We start from the raw sequence: 22,265 nt of genomic DNA on the forward strand, positions 1-22,265 counted from the left end.
ATCACTTATTGTTTGGGAGACTAATAGTGGAATACACTCTCTTAATCTAAATCCGTGAGAATCTTCACTGATTGTAATTAGCAACCCTCTTCCTTCTGATTTGACCAGTGATTTTCACAGATTCCCAGTGAAAATCAATGATTCAAACAATCAGATCTGGGCCATTAAATTGCAATCAGTGCCACTGACTCAAATTAAAAAGTAGGTACTGTAACTTGTCAAGCAGCAAACTAAGATTAATTAATAATCATTAATCATTAATTTATAAAACAAAATCCTTGGTTCTTAGCTGCAACATCATATAAAAAAAGCTATCATATTCTGTAGAAATATTCGAATAATCGATCCAAGGAAAGATTAATTTCCCCGGAGTGTCACGTCTCTTCGCGCGCGCTTGGTGAAGTCCATAAAATGTTATTGCGTTGGGTCAGAAGTGCACGTGCACTTTGATGGTGAGAGAGTTGGTGACCAAGATGTACAGTAGATACGGGAAGTGTCTTTATACTACTACTATCTTTTTAAGAGTATGTGTTCGTCACAGTTTTCTCGAGCAGTGTATTTTGCTTGAAAAAATAAATTTTTACTAGCCTTCCGACAAACGACCTAAAGCAATTGTGCGCAGGGTGTGGATTTCGCGTTGTTATACGGTTGAAACAACGTAAGCGAAACAACCGAGAGAAGTCAAGTCAAGGTAGGCAGGCACTCTCAGGCAGAGAGACGAGATGAGAACAGCAGCAGAAGCTATATAGTCAGAAGGGTAGGCTCCCGGTGCAAGTAGGTTTAATATTTGATACCGCGGGCTGGTCATCCTGCCAAGGCGATAACACAGGCCCCGCGGGAACCTTACAGCCAACATCCCTCGGAAACGACTGCCCCCTTCTCTCTCCCTCGCTTGCAACCTATTCCTCCATCTACCTATCCACTGCAGCAGCTAACCTACACCTATACACCTACATCCAGTGTAGTTGCCGCCGCCGCCCAACCAACCACCGTTGTAACTACCTTTTTCGGAAAATTAATAACGATCGCACACGTAAGAGAGCAGCGGCCAGATGAGCAGCTTCTTCTTCCACTTTTCTACTACCCATGCGGGTTTTATATACTTCCGGGCAATGTCAGTTCATTCGGTTGAATTTCAACTTTCAGACGATCAAATAAACCCGAGAGTTAGCATATAATGCAAAAGGAAGAGAATTTTTTAATATGCAACACCTCTAGAAACGGAAATTTCTCCAATTAGGAAAAATTTAATATTCGCGAGAGTGTCTGAATTTCTATTTTCTAATTAGAAAAGTACTTATTATCATGTTTTGATGCCCTTGCTGTGGAAATTTAAGGTTTGTGACAAATGAAATTTCAATTCATCGAAATTTATATATTGTTTAGGGATATAAACAATATATATTACTAAAAAATTGTCAAAAATCAGAATATTATATATTCTAATTTTTGGAATAAAATTAGAGCTGTGCAAAAGTTCGAATTTTGTATGGGTTTTTAAATTCCAAACGCTCTTAAAGTTAGAATACGTTTAAAAATTCAGAAAGCTTTCAAAGCAAAAAAGAAAACACGTTCAAAGCTAGATTTCATTTAAAAATTACCTTCTCTAACTTTTAATCAAATAAAATTTTTAGTATAATTTAAACTTTCCTTGATGTAGACACTTGTGTAAAATTTTATATATATAATTTAATTGACAAAAAGGATAATACCTTAATTTTTCTAGAAAAGATTTTCATTTTAAAATGTAATGATAATTAAAAATAAATTTTTTTACATTAAAAAAATATAAAAATAAAAAGTCGTTTATTGAAAATAGACGAACTTTAGAAATGACACAAATATTTGAAGCGATAAAAAAAAGAATCCTAAATCAAGCATAATAAGTCTTAATTAATTTCTAATTAATTACCATGAGCGAGCAATTCGATCATTAGTCTTTTAATCTATTATTAAAGAATTTATACATGTGTATGTATATATATATATATATATATATATATATATATATATATATATAATTTGTGAGTTAATAAATAAGACAGTCGATTATTCAACTCGATAAACAACTACGAAGAATAATTACAAACATAATGAGTCTTTAATCGAATATACCACGTTTAGATATTTGGTCAAATATTTGAATAGTGATAAGCGTTATTTGCAACAAGAGATTCAATTTACTTTATGTAATTTTTTATAAAATTATTGGAGAATTTCATTGTTTTAGAAATGAAAGTATTTCTATTTTTCATCAATATTAATCTTCGGGAGTTGACTTTCTTCTTGAATGAAACGAAACCAATTTCAAAAACAATGTTTTTGTCAACCTGAGAATGTGAGCGCAATTTTTGCTTAAATCAATTCAAGTTCTTTTTTTATTACGATTTGGTTTTCTAACACACCCATTTTAAAACCGGAGAAAATAGGGCGTAAACTCTGGCCTGTCACTCAAGTCTTCTTATCTGAAAAATAAATAAATTGTCATTAATAGTTGCATTTAATTTTGAAAGAAATTTTAAACTTTTTTAATTAAACATACCTAGATATTACTATACATTTATATCTTGTATAGATATTTCACATATTTCTTTAAATAAAATATTTGTAAAAATATGTCTTCTTTAGATTTTAATAAACTAAAACAACTCTTTTAAAAGTGAAGAGATATTTTTAACTTTGAAAGGAAAAAGTAAAACTAGAAATCTAATAAGTTCTGGAATAGAAAATTAGGTGACAGTTAAAACTTGGAATTGTCAGAAGAGGGAAACAATTAGCAGGTTGGTATGAGACTGAACTCTGCACTTAACTATAGCCGGAGGCAATGAGGTTCCCTCTCTTCAGGCTCTTAGGTTCTGAATCTTTAACAGGACGTCACTCATTGTAACTGCTGATACGAGGGGCTGTGCTGCCTGTCACGTCGATTAGGTGAGACGGTGGATGTTACTGAGATTGGGCTTCGAGCAGCGCGATTCGAATTCTCTATTTGCTTCTAATGTTTTAACGCGAGAAAGCTCTTCTCTCCCTGACAACCCAAAACGTTTCTCCAAATCGTTTTTGTTCAAGTCTATCAGTCGTCAATTCACCTCTCAAAATAAGCTCACACCCTTTTTGTTAATCAGTTGACTTTGATTAAAATAGTAATGGACAAATATCTTCTCAACCTCAACCTCTCCACTCTCTAAATCTGAATTAAGAAAATTTCACTGATCTATAATGCAAAATTTAAAACCAGTTTATTCCATTAGCAGATATAATATATACTCATGAATCAGTGTAAATTTCAGCTATAGATACTAAACTGTAAAGAATAGTTTAAGAATGAAGTAAAGAAAACAAAAAATAAACCTCTTTTACAAACTAAAGCACGACAAAATAAAAATGTAGTACTGAATTACAGATCCAAGTTTTAGCTCAAGTATATCCACCAAATATTGGGTTTGACATTTTCTATTTTTTTAATGTGACTTCAGATTTGTATTCAGCGATCCTAAAAACCCCCAAGTAACAAATCTAAAGCGAATCTAATGAAATTCTTAAAAATCGTCTTCTATTTTAAAATCTATCTAAAAATCTAATTCGGATATACATCAAGTTTCATGAAATTTTACTAATTTATGCCTCGTGACACTTTTGGTACATTTTGTTTGAAAAACTCGACTAAATAGTGTAGACATTCAGTTTGCAAACAAAAATGAACTTTAAATAATTTTGCTACCTCTTCTCACGAGGAAGCTTTTATTCGTGACGAATTTCGATTTTTTAAAAATGGGTTATATAGGCTTATTTTTATCTAGAATGCATATATTTGAAGTTTTAAACAAATGTCCGGATGTATGTGTGTGTGTGTGTCATATAAAGTCTATATTTTACTTCAAATCTATCAATTATATCATTTTTTAATTCCTGGAAACAAAATTTTTTTCGTATTTTTTGAAATAACTTTTTTTTCATGAAAATTTTTAATAAATTTTGTCAAAACCATATTCCTGGCATAAAAACGATTCGATTGATGTATATAAAGTTTACATTTTTCCAGTATTTTTAAAATTGATCGCTATTTTAGTTATAATCCTTCTTTTAATCTTGAATATAAGTGTATAAAAAATATTCCACGTGAAGAAAAATGTATTAGTTATTATGCTGAAATCCGCAATGTTTTTAAAACGAAAACGAAAAAATAATTAGACAATATTAATTAATTTGGTTTAAAATTACAGTTTTTCGTTAATAGCTGGTTTTTATATAAAACTATTAATTCTTGAAAGTATGTGCAAATCAAAATTAAAGATAAATTGACTTGAAAAAATAATTCTATTTTAATTGTTCGTTTTTGAAAACGTTGCGGACTTCAGCCTCATTATTAGTTAGTATTTCATGTAACTTTGTACGAGCCTTTTAGAAAATATATTATGCTTAATATCTGTTTATAAAACGTTGGTGGACATTTTTCCCAATAGTTGAAATTCCCAACCTATTATTTTACCAACGTATATTTTTTTCATTCTATTTTTTTTCCCAACGAACATTTTTTCCAAGTTAATTTTTTACCAACAAACTTTGTTTCCAATGTTTTTTTATTAGTCGCCGACTTCATATTAAACAAGATTGTCACTTTTGTTATAGATTGTGAATGTGTCAAAATTTTCTAGTATATTTACAGTCGTATTTTATAGTATTTTTAAATAGTCCTGTTAAATTAACAAGTTCAATATGAATCAGTTCTACAGAAAACGTCAAGAACAAACAATTTAGCAGAAGGGTGGCACAATAGGTTCTACATTGTTGTTGGAAGAAATCATACAAGCGTTTAAGCATTTTTTGTGGAACTTCAAAAAGAATAAGGGGATAGTGAATCGATGATTAGGCAATTATAGCTAAGGCAAAAAATTAATAATAATAATAATAATTTATTTTTATTATATACCTTACATAGGTCTTTACAATTTCCATAAACTACATAAAAACTACTTATTGAATTTTTTTCAAATTTTTCAATAAGTTATTTATAACATGTAAATAAAAATTTCTGAATAAATGTCATGGTTTTTTAGAAATACATCCTAAAAAAGCCTTCTTTTCCCCATTTTGAACAGTTATGTTCCCTTAAATCTAAACACATTCACTTAATTTAGGGCAAAAAATTAAAAAAAAAGCACAAATCATTTGCGCGTCAAAATCGAAAAACAATTGCTCACAATTGTTCAGAAATATCCCACATATGTTGAAAATAACGAAACGCTACAATATCTAAAAACTGTTTGTTACTATACGTACACTTCTAAATTTCCCGTAACGATTTTCGTACCTCCTCAAAATTCCTCCTTAAAGTTCCTACAATATGGATCCATAATAAATATACTTTATTCAAATTTTGAACTGGATGCATTAATAGGAAAAAATTTCGAATCATTGGTAATTTGTTTACTTTGGTAAAAATAACTGTTGGGAAAAATTTTTGTTGGTAATTCTAAGTGTTGGGAAAAATATACTTTAGGAAAGTTGTAGTGGGAAAAAAAGTGGATTGAAAAAATGTCCACCAATCGTTTATAAAAATTGTAGTTCATTTTTTTTATACAAACTAATTGTTATTAATTAATATGCATTAATATAATACAGTAATTGACATATGTATATAATGTAATAATTGTCATTTTATTCACAATTGTATTTTGAAATTAGTTAGTGTGTAGGAAAGGACATAGTAAAGCAAGCCCCAAGCACCGATAGTTGACTTACGCTCCGACTAACTCCCGTTGCTTGTTACAGCCTATCTGCGCACACCGTTTATACGCGTGCACCTAATGTTTGCTGGGTTAGGTCTATTGGGTTACCCTATACATAAAGCTCTCCTTCTGTTTGATAAATGTACCTACATTGCCGAGTATCTATGTATGGATGATTCTGTACATGTGTTTGTATGTATTGAGATTGCCAAATGAGAGCACACGGTGATCGAGAGAGAGTGTGTACGAGCTTTCATTAGCGACAATCCCTCGGGGAAGATTGTGCTGCCGGCACTATTCTCTTTTTTTCCACTGTGACATTACAAACCAAGTTAGGTACACAGTTAACCCTCTCTACATTGCGGTTTCAAATCGGGTCATACAAATTTCACATTCATCCAAATTCAAATTTAGAGATAGAGAGAAAAAGTAATTTTTAAATCAATTAAATGAAAAAGTCATCTTTTGTAATACCTTAGAATTAGAAATGAAGATTAATTTTAATTCCCAATAAAATGTTGTTAAAAGTTTGAATAATGAAGATTTTATCATTTAAAAAACTGTTTAAATGAAAGTTGTCCAACTTTGACGTTTTCTGCTTTTCATTTTTCACAATTCTACTATATTTTATATTGAATTTTCAAGAATAATAAATGTTTGAGAAACAGAATAAAACTGTCCATTTCCGTTTACGGTATGAAGGAAGTTTTTTTTAGTATCCTTTGATTAAATCTTCCAAGAACTGAGAGAGAAAGAGAGAGGAAGGGCTCAGCCACTGACTAAAGAAGCATCTATGGACTTGACGTCCCTTGATAATTCCAGCAACTTTTAACTGCAACCTTTATAACCAACATAGTATGGAACCGCCTCGTCGGCCATCTCCGAAAGAAACTGGTAGCGCGCTACTTCTTTCGCCCCCTTTTACGACTATCCTGCTCTTACTATGCCTCTCTCACCCTTCACGGAGCACTGCATCTTAAATAATTAATTCTAACGTAGTTACCGCTGTTTTTATAACTGTTTTACCGTCCAGTGTTGGCGTACCAATGTATTATTTAACCGACGGTTTTTAAAGTTAAGTCCCAAGACACGAAGGTGTGAACGGACTGAAGGAATAACGGAAGACCGCCTACAGGTTCACCAGGGCACGACGAATCAAACATTACTAAAGGACCAACTTCTTTATACATATATACATTTGGATTTTTCTTAGCTTTACCAAAAATCCTTTTTCGAATTTTCAATGCGACCAAGCATTCACGACCGAGAAATATAACATTAGTCACTGACATTAAATTAATATTAAGTATATAATTTATTTTCTTTCAAGAAAATAATTTTTTAAAATTCATACAGAATTCTTGAGAAAGATAAATGTTTTCTAAACTCGAGTTTTATATATATATATATATGCATAGGAAGCAAACAAATTTATGAAATTTGAAAATTTTTCAACACAAAAAAAACCTGAATCTCAAATGAGTCGTTTAGCATTGACTCATATTGAACTGCAGCAAAAATGAGACTAGGTGTTTTCTGTGAATGCAAAATGTTTTTAATGGTATAAAATAATTTGAAATTTTTATTTTTCTTTGCTTTGTAACAATCCAGATTGTCTCGAGCTCAAATATCCTTCTTAAATATTTCTTAAACGACAGATGCAGAAGGATAAATTTTTCTAACACTTCATTTAAATGCAAGTATCTAGTTTATGTATAATGTGTAAATGATATTTTTTATTACTACTTTATTTTATATGAGCGATTCCACGTGAGATTTATAGTCGAGGTTTAAAATTCGGGTAAATATTATTATTATTCGGGTAAAATAATTCTTATTCTTTATAAAAAAAATAAGAGATACGTATTTTTTTATGGTCAAAATTTTGAGTTACGAATTTTCAAAATTTTGTTTAGTCAAAAGTAGATCTATATTTTTAATCGAATTTGAATAATTTAAAAAAATTCATCCGCCATTTTGAAAATTGAAAACATGTCTACTTTTGACTAAACAAAATTTTAAAAATTCGTAATAAATTAAAATATTTACCTTAATAACGAATTTTCAGCTTCAAGGAGATTCTTTCAAAAAGTAAAAGTATAAGACTTCTGTGAACAATTTGACCTAATCATTAGTGGTGATTATGACCTCCTACAAAGCATGTAAAAGAGCTGTGCCTTTCACAGAACAAGAAAAACAATCTTTGTTTTATCAAGCAGTATTCTCTATAACGCCAGAATTGAGAAATACAGATTTTATACAGAGACAAAAATTATCAAAAAAAATTAGTTTAGAAAAATTAAAATATTTTATTTTACAGTTAAAGGAAGAGAAAAAAGGGAGAAGAAAAAGGACATTAGAGCACAAAGGGCAAACACAAACCATAAAACAAGATATCACAGGTGTAATGGATTTGGTTATTGGGTTATGGCAACAATAGCAAAACCATTGGTTATACATTGCCACCTACAGAACTGTAACCAATGGTTTTGCTACTGTTGCCAAGCTGTAGTATATCATAAAACCAATGATTGCACATCGCAACAAAGACGTTAAACCAACAAAAATAAAGGTAACAATTTTCAGAGTAATAATTTTAACAAAAATAAGAGTACATACTTTTGAATCAGAAACAAAGAATCTACCCAAATGTGAGAACACATAACACGAGTTACAGCTTTTGTCTTATATAAATAGCTTGCTACTAAGGAAATAAAAAGATGTCAAATGGCTAATTGGTATTATTAGTTATATACAAAATAATATCTAACTATCTCAACCTGCATACATCTCCCCTACATTATTCGTAAAATTTTCTTAAATATTAGTTATTTTTTTATTAAGTTTTACAAACGCTTTAGATAAAATTATCAAAAAGCTTGTGTATTTTTAGATAAAACTTTTTTATACGTAGCTTTATATTAAAATTTTTGGAAATTTTTTTTAAATGCTTTACCTATAATTACCAAAAAAAATCTTATGCATTTTTACCTAAAAATTCTTGGGTTTTTTTGGTTCCAGAAGTTTTTCGTATTAATTACCCAAGAAATTTTTTACTGTGATATAATAGCTTCAAAACAGACTAAATCTATATATTTTTAAATTAATAAATTCTACTTTAAAAAAAATAATTCTAGTAAATTCGTATGCCTCCGCTTATGAATATAAAGTCTACTCCAAATAGAGATGGACACTATTTCACTAAAATTCGCTCAATATATATATAAAAGAAGAAAAAATCCTACAATTGTAAAGGAAAATGAATAATTTTAAAGAGAATGTGAAAATAGAAGAAAGTTGAAGGAGGAACCTAAGAGGTAGTAAAGATTCGACATTTCCCAAGGTGGTATATCCAAAGTAGATATCCCTTTGATTCGAAAGTGCGAGGAGACTGGGCTTGGTGTGTGCTTTGGCCTTTTCTCATATTAAGAAAGAAATTTTCAAATGCTGAATGTAGCATCGTTCTCTCGTGTAAAGGTACTTTGACAGAGCCCCACGGGTACATTACTAGGATTGCTGCCACCAATTGAAACCTCCTCTCTCACTCTGTCTCTCTACCTTCACGACTTGCCGACCTCGAGACGAACTGCGAGAGAGCCCCTTATATGTATATACTCATTCCTTTCTCAGCACGATATACTTCCTTATAATGTGTACATATATACCCCTATATCTGCAAACACGTAGAACATAGTATTGCCCAAAGCCATATACCACCGTTCAAACATCCAATCGCTCCGATCATTCTCATCGCAGCAGGTGAAGCTACTTCTCAAATTCTCTATTGTGTGCCCTATTTGACTTTGTTAACTGTTACCATGTCGACCCGAATTCACTCTATTATCAGCTACATCGACTATATTTCCAAGGAGACTTTATTACCACAAAGTATTAGATTTTCATCAAATTGAATTTATCACTTATTATTAACCTCTTCGCAGTCTAGTGAAAAAATCGTTTTTATACCCAAAACGGTCTAAAAAAAGTTTTCCAAAAAAATATGATTTCCTTGTATTAAAAGTTTTTGGGGTCGCTGAATCCAAATTTGGTGTTAGAATCAAAAAATTCAAAATTTTGGATCTAATAAGTAGAATAAAATGTTTAAAAATTTTACGTATTTGTCGAAAAATCGTCGATCGTGGGTTTTCAAAGTCGCAAAATACAAATTTAATGTCTAAATTCAACGACCAAAAATTTTTTCATTCAAAAAGGCTTGTGCCTTTTTAAGATCCGGACCCTCAATGGTAGGAGTTAGGGGAAGGTGAGATAATGGAAGCTTTTAAATTTCAAGTACTTAGAGACTTTGAATTTCGCGGAAATAACTCGGAAAACTTGGACAATCTTCCTGTATGTCATACAAAGACAAACGGTCACATTTCTAATAGATTTGTAGAAACTACAAGCAACCATATAAGTTTTCGAGTTTTTCTTCTTAAATGGAAAATATTTCTGGATATCAAAGTAAATAGTTAACAATTTATAATTTAATTATGTTTTGTAATTTGATTATAGAGATAAATATGTGTAGATTTGGAAAAAATGACTACTTTGTGAAAAATAAAATTTTATAATATAGAATTGAAAAAAAAGATTCGGGAAAATTAGGAGAATTCGTTTTTTGGAAAGAATGTTCGTGAGAAAAATATCTTTTAGGAAAAGTGTGCGCTAATCTGTTTATGATCAACGTTTTGAAAACAAATTATTTTTTAAGACGAAAAATTATAAAAAAATTTATCTAAAAAAATGTTTTTTATAATTTTTTGATTAATAAATATTGCAAGAAATATCTTTGAGTTGAAAATTCATAGAATTTTTAGTTCAAAAAAATATTTTTTACAAAATCATTGATAATAAACGTTGTGGTCTTCAGCATTGTGATCTTTCTCGTCAATTGGATTCTATATAGGCTAATATAAATTCACTTGAGAATGAGATTGTAAGATTATAAAGAAAAGATCATAATAATAAATATAAATGGAAACTAAATTTGAAGACAATCGAAAGATAATTTGATCAGAAACCCAAAGTAGAATGTGGGGGTTATACAAAAGGGATCGACTGAATGATATCTTATATAACATAAGGAAGCTCTCGACAAAAAATTTTACCGGCTAATTTACGGCTTTCTCACTTATAGTTCCATTTTATACGGTTGAAATTCTCTGGTAGATACCAGAGGATACCGAGGGAGGAAATTCGTAATATAGAGGGCCGCTCTACGACCCCACTGGGAGGAATTCCGGGGTACGTTTTAAATTGCTGCATCCCCAACCTCCTTGTTTATGTATGCTTCGTGTTTCTTATTCTTGTGCGGCAACGAGGAGAGCGCGCACCCCCTAACTTTATGTGCACAACGTTGGCATAAGTATGCAATCTATGTGTGTGGGTACAGTTCTCTATGTATATACATACATAGTTGTGCCACGAGGAGTTAAACTTCCCTGGTATAAGTTGTACGAGGTAGGCGTGTTTCTGAGGGAAAACCATATATACATATATGTACATGTGTATTGTATGGGCTATGGAGAAACGTGGTCCTACGTTTTCTTCGTGCTCCCATTTTAACCCAACACACACACAGATCTACACGATTCCCTTCTCTTCAGTTTCTCTCTATAGCTTCAACTTCCAACCAACATTCCCAAAACTCATCTCGACTCCTTGAATTCGATTGCTACCGAGGAATCTAACGTCTAACTTCCACTATATGTATATATATAGATATAGTGAATTTTACCATTGAAAATTAGGGCACTGACCAGCTAGGGTTTTGTAATCCGATTAACATTTCGATTCCTTGGCAGGGATTCGACAAATTCAATTTCGATTTTCTGGATAATTTTCAAGACAAAGAACGATAAATAATATAATCAACCAAAAATTAAAGAGAAAAATTTATTAATGCCACATTTCAACACTGAAAAAAAAATTTATTTGATTCAAATACTCAATTACTTGACTATTATCAAAAAAATACATTTACTTGAACCAAATAATTTTTATTTCAATTAAATAAATTGTTTTTGAACTAATAATTTCTGTATTTGAAACCAATACCATTAAGTTGACTCAAATAATAATTATTACAAATAAATTTTTTTTTTTTGTTAATAATCAAGTAACCGATTATTTGAATGAAATTTTTTTCAGTGTATTATAGGGTAACTAATGACGTCGGTGAAATTCACGTTTATGCTTAACGATTAAAAAAAAATTTTCATTTGAAAAATAATAATTAACTAGCAAAATTAAACGCGCGCAAGCGCGCGAAATTAAGGATGAAGTTGTTCATTTTATCAAATAAAAAAAAATATTTATTGATTTTTTTTTGATTTTCTGCCGATAATTTTTCAGAAATTCTTCAAGAAAATTTTCGATTTAAAATTTAAATTGATAATTTTTAATATAACATATATCGGTAAAGGTCTTGTAAAAATTTCTTATCATCAAAATATTTATCATTAAATAAAATTTTTTATTTTTTATTATATAGGTAATAATAAATAATAATAATTATTAATAAATTTAAATTAATAAATAAATAATTTATAAATTATTTAAATTTAATAATTAATACATATTATTCAATATTCCTAATTAATTAATTAATGTAACATATATAAATATATATAAAATATACCTAATAATTTAAATTTTATTTTAAATAAAAATTATTTAAAAAAATTTTATATTAAGTTAATATTTAAAAATAAAAATTATTAAAAAAAATTAATATTTAGTCAAAATTAAAAATTTATATGTATATATAATATAAATTTTTTTAATTATAATAACAAAAATAAATAAATATTTTGTGAAAATAAAAAAAGAATTTAATTTGTAATATATAATATAAATAAATAAATAATATAAAATTTTTTTATTATTTTTAAAATTAATAAAATTATCGTGATTTAATTAAATAAATTTTTGAAATTTGAAAAAATTATTATATATTTTAAATTAAACATACCATCAACTTATGCTGCTTACTCTAACAGCAATCGAATCAATTTTTCTCATAATCCTCACAATTTTTTTGCACGATTCTAACAATTTTATAATTTTTAATTATTAAAATGCGACCGCACAAATGACAATGTCAAAACATTGAAAAATTTTAACCAACACAAAATAATGTCAAACAACACGTTTAAAAAAAACAAAAGACCTATAACAAATACTAACTTCAGGTGTGGACAGAATGAACGAAAGATATTCACTATTATTATATGTAAAATAAAATAATAATAATAATATTATTATATGTAATTTTCTATACCTACAAATTATTTTATTTTATAATTAATGTATGAATTATTGGTGTTTGTTATAGAAAAATGTAAAACCCATTAAAATTTACAGGAAATATAATTAAAGATCAAAACTAACTTGAATTTCATTAGAATTTTTTATTTCAATAAACGCGAAAAATAAAAAGAAATAGGTTAAATTAGTTACTGCGCGATTCTAGTCAAGACACATTTTGAATTAAAAAAAAAGTACGACATTTATTTAGATATTTAAACAAAAATTAAAACCTCATAAAAATAATGTATTTACACAAATTTAAGCAATTAAAATTAAATCAGTTTCTAATGCTCTAATTTCTGTTACGAAAATAACGTTTACTTAGAGGTATTATCTTGCTAACAGTAATTGAAGCAATGCATTGAATTAAAATTAAATGTGTCAATTACTTCGTTATGCAGTATTTAATTTTAAATAATTAAATTAATGTTTATATGTGTCCTGACGCGGTGAAAGGGACCTTATGGTCCAATTGCAAATTGTACTTTAAATGTTCATAATAAAAAATGAATTGAACAAAATAATTTCTAATTTTTGGAAATCAAATTATTTGAGTTGCTCTTTCCTTTCCAAAAACTAGAAATTATTTTGTTCAATTCATTTTTTATTATGAACATTCAAAAGTACAATTTGCTATTGTACCATAAGGTCCCTTTCACCGCGTCAGGACACATATGTGCAGTTTTATTTTATATATCAAGGTTTAAAATATCGTTTTTAACATTTACAAAAAAAACAGCTTTAAACTCTTTAATTGTTAATAATATTTTTCAAAAAAATTTAGTAATTGACACACTTATCCAATTTATTTTTTAATTTCTTTTTTAAATTCATCAACATTTTCATCGCGATTTTCTATTTCTCTAATATCCCTCTTATTACATTAAGTTCCAGAACGATCGACAACGACCGACACAAAAATTTACATCAAAGAATTAAGAACATTAAAAAATATTAAAAATATTATTTATTTTAATAGAATTTTAATTTGTGCATAAATATTATTTAAATAAAACATTGTAATTATATATTTATAAAATAATTACCGTTGTAAAATTTTTAAATATGTTCAAGTCTCTTTATTTTAAAACATTTAAATTTAAATTTTAGTTGAATTTTAATTGTTGCCAACGAAATTATATGTATTTATTTTCAGATAAGAAGAAAAATTTATAAAGAAGACTGAGAAAGCCTCCTAAAATTAATTTTTATATTTTAAATGTTTAATTTTTCTAATAAAAAATTAAAATTTCAAAAAAATAACTTATTAAATAAAAACACAAATCTCATAAATGAATATACAAACATAACCTAAAATTTATCAAAAGTTTGAGTTATATTTAAGCGAAACAGAAATAAAACATTTTACTTCTTAGTTGGTAATTCAATTACTATAATTACAAAGTTATATATAAGAAAACCAATCTAATTTATTTATAAAAATCAGTAATTAAATTTCAACTTTAAACAAATGTGTTATTCGTTGATCTTGCAATAAGTGTCACCGACAACAAAACTACGTTCACAATTACGAATTGAATGGTAATAAATAATAATTAACTAATATCAATTCAATATAAATTCAATTTAAAAAAAAATAGTAAAAGTAGTAAAATATTTGCAGTAAACGATTATATTTTTCTTGTGTAAAATTACTTTACTGAATTCTATAGCAATTTCAAAACAATAAAACTAAAGCATTGACCCCTTGTCATTGACAACCCGAATTATAGGTTAATTATTTGTGAAAAGTTCCAAATGAAACCAACATTTTGCAAATAAACATGCATACATATGTTTAAAACAACTAATTACTTACATTTAATTGTTTAAAAAGATGAAACAATATATACTTACACTTACGATAATGTGCTCTCAATGTCTAAGTCTGATGTGCCGGGTGAAAAACTCCTCAAACATTTATCTCGTAATATTTTAACTTCGAAATTACAATTACAACTTTACTTTACAACTGAAAATGCAAATATCTAGTTTAGGTCGTTACTATTAAAAGTCATAATCAATTCTATATTGACAAGGAACTTTGTAAAATAAAAAAATAACTTTTTACACGACGCGAAGGTGAGAATCAACAAAATTGGGTTAACTATAGACTTAAAAACAAATATATAAGTAAATTTTCACATTATTCGGTTGCACATTATGTTTTCAACTATACAAAGTATTCGCGAGTTTAGTTATTTACTTCAAACTATATAATTAATGAGGGAAAAAATAAAACTTTCAACAATATAACACTGGAATATAATATCTGCCCGCCAAAAGATAAGCAAAAGCGCTTCTTACCATGAACTACTTTTTATATAGAAGAAGTATGGTCGGTAAAATAGCGTCATGGAAAAAAACTACTTACACTCCTACAGTCGGTAAAAAAGTATTTCCCCTTATCCTTTAGGTCAATTCTAACCTCAAATTAAAAGTGATTTAAAAGATTTAAAAACCTGTTAAAAAACTTGTTTACTCAAACAATAAAAAATTAAAATTGATTAATAATAACATCTGTTTAGTCAAATTTTTAGTGTCAAAGTATTAAATACTGTAAGATTCTAATTAAAAGTTACTTTATTATTTTAGTACGAGAAATGTTGATAAATATTTTTAGAAATTTGTAATTATATTCAAAATTGTTTTAAATGACTTTACAATTTTATTTTCAGCTCAAATATAATATTATAGTTTTTTGATATCTCGTAATGGCCCATGGTGAATAGAATAAATCAGACCCGGGTAGTAATGGACAGTCAAGTTTGTGGGGACGGTAGATTATTAGATTTAATCGACGACACTTGGCGAAAGGAGAAACTTCCTCTTGATGATATTCTTGTACCATTATCAGAATTACCTGATCCTGAAAGTGACAACGGTGATTCTCACATGACTCTCAAGGAATTAGAACAAAAGTGGACAAATCTTGCTCTTGGCACACTCAGTGAAAATCATTTGCACTCACCAACAACGTCGCATAGTTAAAAAGAAAATTATTTGATATATAATTTTTAAAATATTTTAAAATTCGAAGTACTTTCAAAATATAAAATTATGGAGTTTCCCACAACGGGAACTCGTTGTTCTTGGAAAGAATGTAAACAATTAGATTTTCTACCATTTCAATGTGATCATTGTAAATTGGAATTTTGCAAAGAACATTTTCACGCAATTTCGCATTCGTGCACACAGTTTGTCGACAATGTTACAACAAATACTGATAAATTAACAAGTTACAATTGTTCGCAAAATTCTTGTAATCAAACTTCTGTGATTGAAATGCCATGTGTTGTTTGTAAAAAACATTTTTGTCTTGCTCATCGTTATCATGGTTGTTTGGAATTGAGTGAAAGAGAAAAATCACAAGAAATGAAAAAATGGAATAAACCGAAAGAGGATTTTGCTGAAGCAAAAGCTGCTGTCGATCAAACAATAAAGGAGAAACTTAAAAAATCGAAAAATTCCGCAATGGCTATTAAAGTAGGAATTTTAAAATAATTTACTACATTTTTAATTACAAATTTTTTAATTTTTATTTATAATTAAAATGGAATATTTAGCTAATTTTATTTTTAACAAATAATAAAAAAAATTTAATTTTGAATATAAATTATAGGAAATTTTAACTTAAATATAAGCAATAATTATATTATTATTTCAAATAAAAAAAAAATAATACTTTTTAAAACATTTATCAAATTGTCTTTTAATGTTCAACAAATATTTTTAAAAATTCAATTTTTTAATTTCAATTATTTTTTTTAGGTACAACTCATGAAATTAAAAGGCAACTCGACCGGTTCCCAAGGAATTCCAACGGTTGATCGTCGTTATTTTCTCGTTCATTATCCCGCAAATACAAAAAATGTTGGAACCTCGAAAGGTGCATTTGTCTCAATAAGCTGGACAATGGGAAAGACAATTGATTCAATTTCTGATTTATTAGGTATACCAAATTCCAACAATGTATCTACCTCGATGAAATTACGAATGTTTCATCATGAAACTGGTCTCGTGGTATCAGAAAAAATGGATGTGCCTTTAGCGGATCTTTTCAACAACAAAGATTTAATTGACGGACAAAGCATAATTTTGGAATATTGCAATGATCATAAATTAGATCCTTCTGTTTATTTAAGTAAAACGTTTTAGTTTTTTTTTCAATTAAAACACTTTTATTTATTAAGATTAATATTTATAATTACATACCTTAATTTCTTATAATTTCTATTAAAACTTGAATTTTTTCTTTTTTTTTTCTAATAAACAAAAGTGAATAATATAATTGTGGATTGTATTATAATAAATATTGAATGAAAACAAATTTATTTTCAGTACAAATTTTATTTGAGCGAATATTTCCAAAAGTCTTGTATGTCTATGCTTGACTACTTACAGCTAAAATAATTACAATCGAGTATAATCAACATTTGGTCGAGTAAAGTAAAAGACTAAAATTTGGACAGATTACTCATATTATAATGTTAACTGCAGTAAACTGATTTTATTCGTCTAATAAAAATAGACTCATTTATATATATTTTTTTAAGGAATTGAATAGTAAATTTCAATTTTTTTGTTACAAAATAAAATTTCCTAATTTTATATTCTTCACGTAAACTGTAGATAATTATATTTGTCACTATTGTACAATTATAAACAATTATATTGTTTCCATTGTACAAATGATAAATAATTGTATACTGTTGATGTACAATTAGTGAACAATAATATTGTTGCAATTTTACAACTGTAATAGTATTGTTTACAATTTTCATTATTATTTTTACTGCAGTGCGACTTAGACTTTAGATATTAAGTTTATAATTAAAAACCTATAAAGAACATTCTACAAAGATCAATTAATAATTATAGAATTATTTCAAATACTGTTATTACAATTTTACCATTAATAAAAAATACAATGCATGCATTTTACAAAAAAAAAAAAAAATTCATACATTCACGCAAGTTTTATTGTCAGATTTATTAATGGACAAATAAAATGAAATATATACTATACATTATATATGATTGTGCACGGGATTTTGGCACAGGGCTCTTATTTAAATGACAGGTTTTGTATGTTTTGATAATTTACTCATAAAATTTGTAAATTTTCAAATTGTCCAATTTAATTTATGTGCGCAATTTCCTGTGCGTTATCGAAAAAAAAAATTGCAAATATTTTCAAATATTCAAAATACTTAAATTAAACAAATATAAATGTCATTCACTATAGACAATTAAAATTATCCACAAATGCATAAAAATGGACAGCTAACAGTTTTTTCGAAAAAAAAATCTAAAACGGCAATAATTATTATAATCTCTCAAATCTCAAAATATTCATTAATAAGGAATACTATTTTTTATTCTAATCTATATATATATATATATATAATAATAATAATAATAATAAAATTTACTTAATATTCATTAAAAAAAAGAAAAAGAGCAAAGACTCTTTAATATTATTATAAAAATCACAAAGATTAAGTAATCTTAAATGAAATGAATGGCAAAGGGTTCTCTCGTCAATAATTATTTTTGTCCTTTCACGATTTGAGAGCGCAGAAAGTAATATAGACGAAGAACCACAATAAAATATGATTTGAATCGAACTATTCAGTGTTAATTAGTTACGAGATTCAGAAAAAAGATTCCTGGCATTTTATTTATACAAAAATTAGTTTTTTTTTTCTTTCTTTCATCATCTTTTGTTTTCTTTTTTTTTTTCATCTATCCAAAAATATTGAATTCCAAGTTTCAGTTTCGAATATTTCGGCGTGAATCATAAAAGATTCATTACATTGCATAAATGAAAAGCATAAAAATATCAGATCACACAATATTGTTTCGCGTGAAGGCGACTTTGTTTAACTATTTATGTATAATATGTATATTATTAATGTCAGAGAACATGAGAATAGTTTTGTTAAGAATCACAAGGCGATAAGTCTTCCTTTCCATCTTCCTGTTGTCATTATAATATAATTGTTATATGTCTTCGTGTGTGTGTATGTGTGCTTTTGCGAGAAATCAATTTTTATTTAAAAACAAATGAAAATAGTTTTTAAAATAGAGAACAAGGCGTATCAGTGAGAGTATGAAGAGCACATAAAGAGAAATTGCGAAAAGGACGAGTAACACCATTCGGGCATTTACACTGGCCTCTGCATTTTGTCCTCTTGATCGGCCGCTAGCCACCTGCCTGCTATTTGAGGAGCTTACATGATAGCGGTAGGTGGCCTGCGGTCAACCTCAGGAATAATGCCAACGTGATTTTTGAAGTTCGATTTGTCCCTCGAGCGTCTTCGCCAAATAGATAACAAACAATTGGCTCAATGCAACGCCCAATGCTATTCCCGCTATCGTGTAAAGATTTCTCTCTGCCCAACTTCGCACAATATCAATACAACCGTTGGTCCACACTTTTTTACTAGCCTCTGACACCGGATACATTTGCACTTTATAACCACACATGATATTCACTAGACCGCTCTGAAAAAAATTAGAAAATTACTTTTTTACTCTGTTGAATTAAAATTTTTTACTTGGAAATTTTCATTTTCATAGTTCAATGAAAAATTAAAGATAAAGTTTTCAATATATTATAGATAATCTTACCGAAATATCTGTCGCATTTATACAACAAGAAAATGGAACGCCACATCGTTCAACACTAGGACTAGAACAATTGAAGTATTCATTCTTTCCCCAATCTAAATATCCCTCTTGACTCAAACCACAACACTTGAACTGTAAAAAATTTCAATATCAGCAATTTTATTATTTATATTAGAAAAAAATTTATAAAAGTTACTTCACTAAATTATTCAAAACAAATTAAAATTAATGAAGAAAAAGAAAATTTAATATATTCCAATATTTTAAGATTCCAAACAAAATTAACACAATTTCAAAATTTAAATAAAATTATATAGGGTCAGTTGGGGTAATTGGGGACAAAATCGCTATTTTTCACAAATTACGTAAGTTTCTTCCTTTAAAAGGTAATATTTGTGGGTTTATTTTTTTTAAGTTGTTATTTACATTCCCAGGATTAATTTTATGCAGCAGAAAAAAATTTAGATAAGCTTTAAACACATGAAACTGACTGTCCCCATTTACCCCAAAATTTAGAAAATTTCATAAAATTTGGGGTAAATGGGGACAGCACAGTTTCTGAGAAAGTTTTAAGAAAAAAGTTTCCTTAAGTATATTATTGTATTAAAGGATAAAAAAAACTTGAAAAATATTTGTAATAGATATATAATAGTTGAACCAATTGAAATTTTTTTATTTTTTTTTTCATTTCAGTATTTTGTCTCGCGTTTGAAAAAAAACAGACTTAAAAATCATACCAAATTTTTTTCTTATTCCTTATGACTCCCATAACAGAAATTCATTTGAATTTTTGATTTTTGTTGATTTGGTTAATAATGACAAGCTGTCCCCATTTACTCTGAGTTTTCAAATTTTTGGGGTAAATGGGGACAGGTTGTCATTATTAACCAAATTGATAAAAATAAAAAATTCAAGTGAATTTCTATTATAGGAGTCATAAGGAATAAGAAAAAAATTTGATATGATTTTTAAGTCTGTTTTCTTTGAAATGCTAGACAAAATACTGAAATAGTTTGACTTTGATTTTCAAGTTTTTATGCATTGAGCGATAACTTTTTTCATCTTGCTGCCAAAACCTCTTGCATGTGATCTGAGGTTAAAATATTGACGTTGAACTTAATGTTAAAACTGTAAATTAAGCTCCAAAACCTATTGTCCCTATTTACCCCAACTGATCCTACTGAAAATTATTTTTTTAAATTTAATTAAAAAAATGTTGAATGTTAAAAAAAAGTCTTACTTCCTGTTGGCCAAAATCAATGAAATTTTGTAAATCAGGATCTTCACGATAGGACTGAATTATTTTATCAGTAAACGATTCCTCGAGTAGAGATTGAAGTGTATGTGGAAAGACAAAACCAACAATTGCAACACCCATTTCGAGAAGGAAGAATACCAATAAACACAGTGAGTACTAAAAATAGAAAAAATACGTAAATTAATTATTATAATTAAAAAACCTATATTAAAATTAATTAAATTTTAATAATATAGTGGTACTAACGAATTTTAGAAGACAGGTGTTTTCACGTAAAGCTCCAACACAACCAGCAAAACTGACAATAAAAACAACTCCTCCCGCTATCACCATCACTAAAGAAATATTTAATACGACATCGTACACATTTTCCACTCTCACAGATCCAGTCGCTTGCCATTTATCGACAAATGCATAGAGACCAACTCCAATCAGCAATCCTCCGAATAACTAAAAATAGACAGATTAATAATTCAATTAACAGACTCCGTCCACATTTTCCATTATTATTTTTAAGTAGTTTAATATTTTACAAAAAAAAAACTTTTTCCAAATTTTTGTTGACTTTTAATAATTTTTCTATTCGAAAGAAAAAATAAATTAATGAAAATAAAAAAAATAATAATAAATAATAATAATTAATAAATTTTTATCATACCAATTATTTTTCCAAATAATAAAAATTTAAATATTTTTCAAACATTTTCACAGTACAAAATAAAAACAATAACATTGTAAATGAGATGCGAGAGAAAATTTAAAATCAATGAAAGAGAGATGTTTAAAATATAAAATGAATAAGATAAGAGATAAGTGTTTTTAACAAAGAAACTATAATAAAGAATAAACTAATAACAAAAAAAACACAGGAAGTATATATAACCTACCCAGATAATAAAGTTGAGAAGAAAGATCATGTACTTTACACACGAACTGACATAAGTGAAATTATGCACTCGCCTTCGATTATGCATTTTTTTTTATTGTTCAAATTAATAATATCACAAAAATAAATCTTATTAAGATTATCTATATCACTTGAAAAGATGACGTGTCTCCAATTTTCTTTATTTATTTGGATTGAATTCTCACATTTATGTAAATTTAATTACAGAGTTTTTATAAACGTTCAGTTTCTTTGCTCGCCACATAATGAACATACACTTGAAATAATTTAACACTGAAATTTAAACTTTTAAAGAAAGAAATATTGCAATATATAAAAATTTGCAACTAATAATAAAGAAAATCAAAATTTAACATTCTTTACAGCTTCTTTATGAACCGCCATTGTTGCGAATGTCAAAGATTCCAATTCCGTTTGTTTCGCTGGT

The 22,265-nt window shown here is 27.8% G+C and overlaps 4 protein-coding genes across 4 annotated transcripts in view; 2 read left to right on the top strand and 2 right to left on the bottom strand.

Moving 5' to 3' along the window:
- The window catches only part of LOC127286966 (inhibitory POU protein), a 94,957-nt gene extending 79,647 nt beyond the window's left edge, over positions 1–15,310 (bottom strand). The window contains exon 1 of the mRNA XM_051313633.1: positions 14,895–15,310. The gene's annotated coding sequence lies outside the window, so the exon portion shown is untranslated. The remainder of the gene's footprint in view (positions 1–14,894) is intronic.
- Positions 15,311–15,454: 144 nt separating this feature from the next.
- LOC127286953 (anaphase-promoting complex subunit 13) lies at positions 15,455–16,028 on the top strand. Its single transcript, XM_051313624.1, has 2 exons — positions 15,455–15,596; positions 15,716–16,028. Exon 2 carries the CDS (start codon positions 15,759–15,761, stop codon positions 16,026–16,028), a length of 270 nt encoding a protein of 89 aa, XP_051169581.1. The 5' UTR covers positions 15,455–15,596; positions 15,716–15,758.
- A 69-nt stretch (positions 16,029–16,097) lies between these two features.
- Positions 16,098–17,371, top strand: LOC127286938 (AN1-type zinc finger protein 1-like). Its single transcript, XM_051313606.1, has 2 exons — positions 16,098–16,523; positions 16,809–17,371. Exons 1-2 carry the CDS (start codon positions 16,098–16,100, stop codon positions 17,193–17,195), a joined length of 813 nt encoding a protein of 270 aa, XP_051169563.1. The 3' UTR covers positions 17,196–17,371.
- A 534-nt stretch (positions 17,372–17,905) lies between these two features.
- On the bottom strand, positions 17,906–22,244 carry LOC127286937 (tetraspanin-33-like). The gene is made up of 5 exons (XM_051313605.1): positions 21,819–22,244; positions 21,178–21,381; positions 20,914–21,087; positions 19,674–19,805; positions 17,906–19,547 (listed from the first exon to the last, which is right to left on the bottom strand). The coding sequence occupies exons 1-5, from the start codon at positions 21,903–21,905 to the stop codon at positions 19,308–19,310; spliced, it is 837 nt and encodes a 278-aa protein (XP_051169562.1). The 5' UTR covers positions 21,906–22,244; the 3' UTR covers positions 17,906–19,307.
- Between the last annotated feature and the right edge of the window lie 21 nt (positions 22,245–22,265).

This window comes from Leptopilina boulardi, unplaced genomic scaffold (genome assembly GCF_019393585.1).
Source record: "Leptopilina boulardi isolate dan_hultmark-lab unplaced genomic scaffold, ZJU_Lbou_2.1 LbouV2_366, whole genome shotgun sequence".
In the NCBI taxonomy this organism is placed as follows: Eukaryota; Metazoa; Arthropoda; class Insecta; order Hymenoptera; family Figitidae; genus Leptopilina; species Leptopilina boulardi.

Excerpts from the sequence above, each read along its gene's own strand:
- LOC127286938 (XM_051313606.1), top strand. The coding sequence starts at position 16,098 with ATGGAGTTTCCCACAACGGGAACTCGTTGTTCTTGGAAAGAATGTAAA. Across the intron at positions 16,524-16,808 it reads ATTCCGCAATGGCTATTAAA|GTACAACTCATGAAATTAAA; the intron begins GTAGGAATTTTA and ends TATTTTTTTTAG.
- LOC127286937 (XM_051313605.1), bottom strand. The coding sequence starts at position 21,905 with ATGCATAATCGAAGGCGAGTGCATAATTTCACTTATGTCAGTTCGTGT. Across the intron at positions 21,382-21,818 it reads TTCTCAACTTTATTATCTGG|TTATTCGGAGGATTGCTGAT; the intron begins GTAGGTTATATA and ends GTCTATTTTTAG. Across the intron at positions 19,806-20,913 it reads TTGATTTTGGCCAACAGGAA|TTCAAGTGTTGTGGTTTGAG; the intron begins GTAAGACTTTTT and ends AATTTTTTACAG.
- LOC127286953 (XM_051313624.1), top strand. The coding sequence starts at position 15,759 with ATGGTGAATAGAATAAATCAGACCCGGGTAGTAATGGACAGTCAAGTT.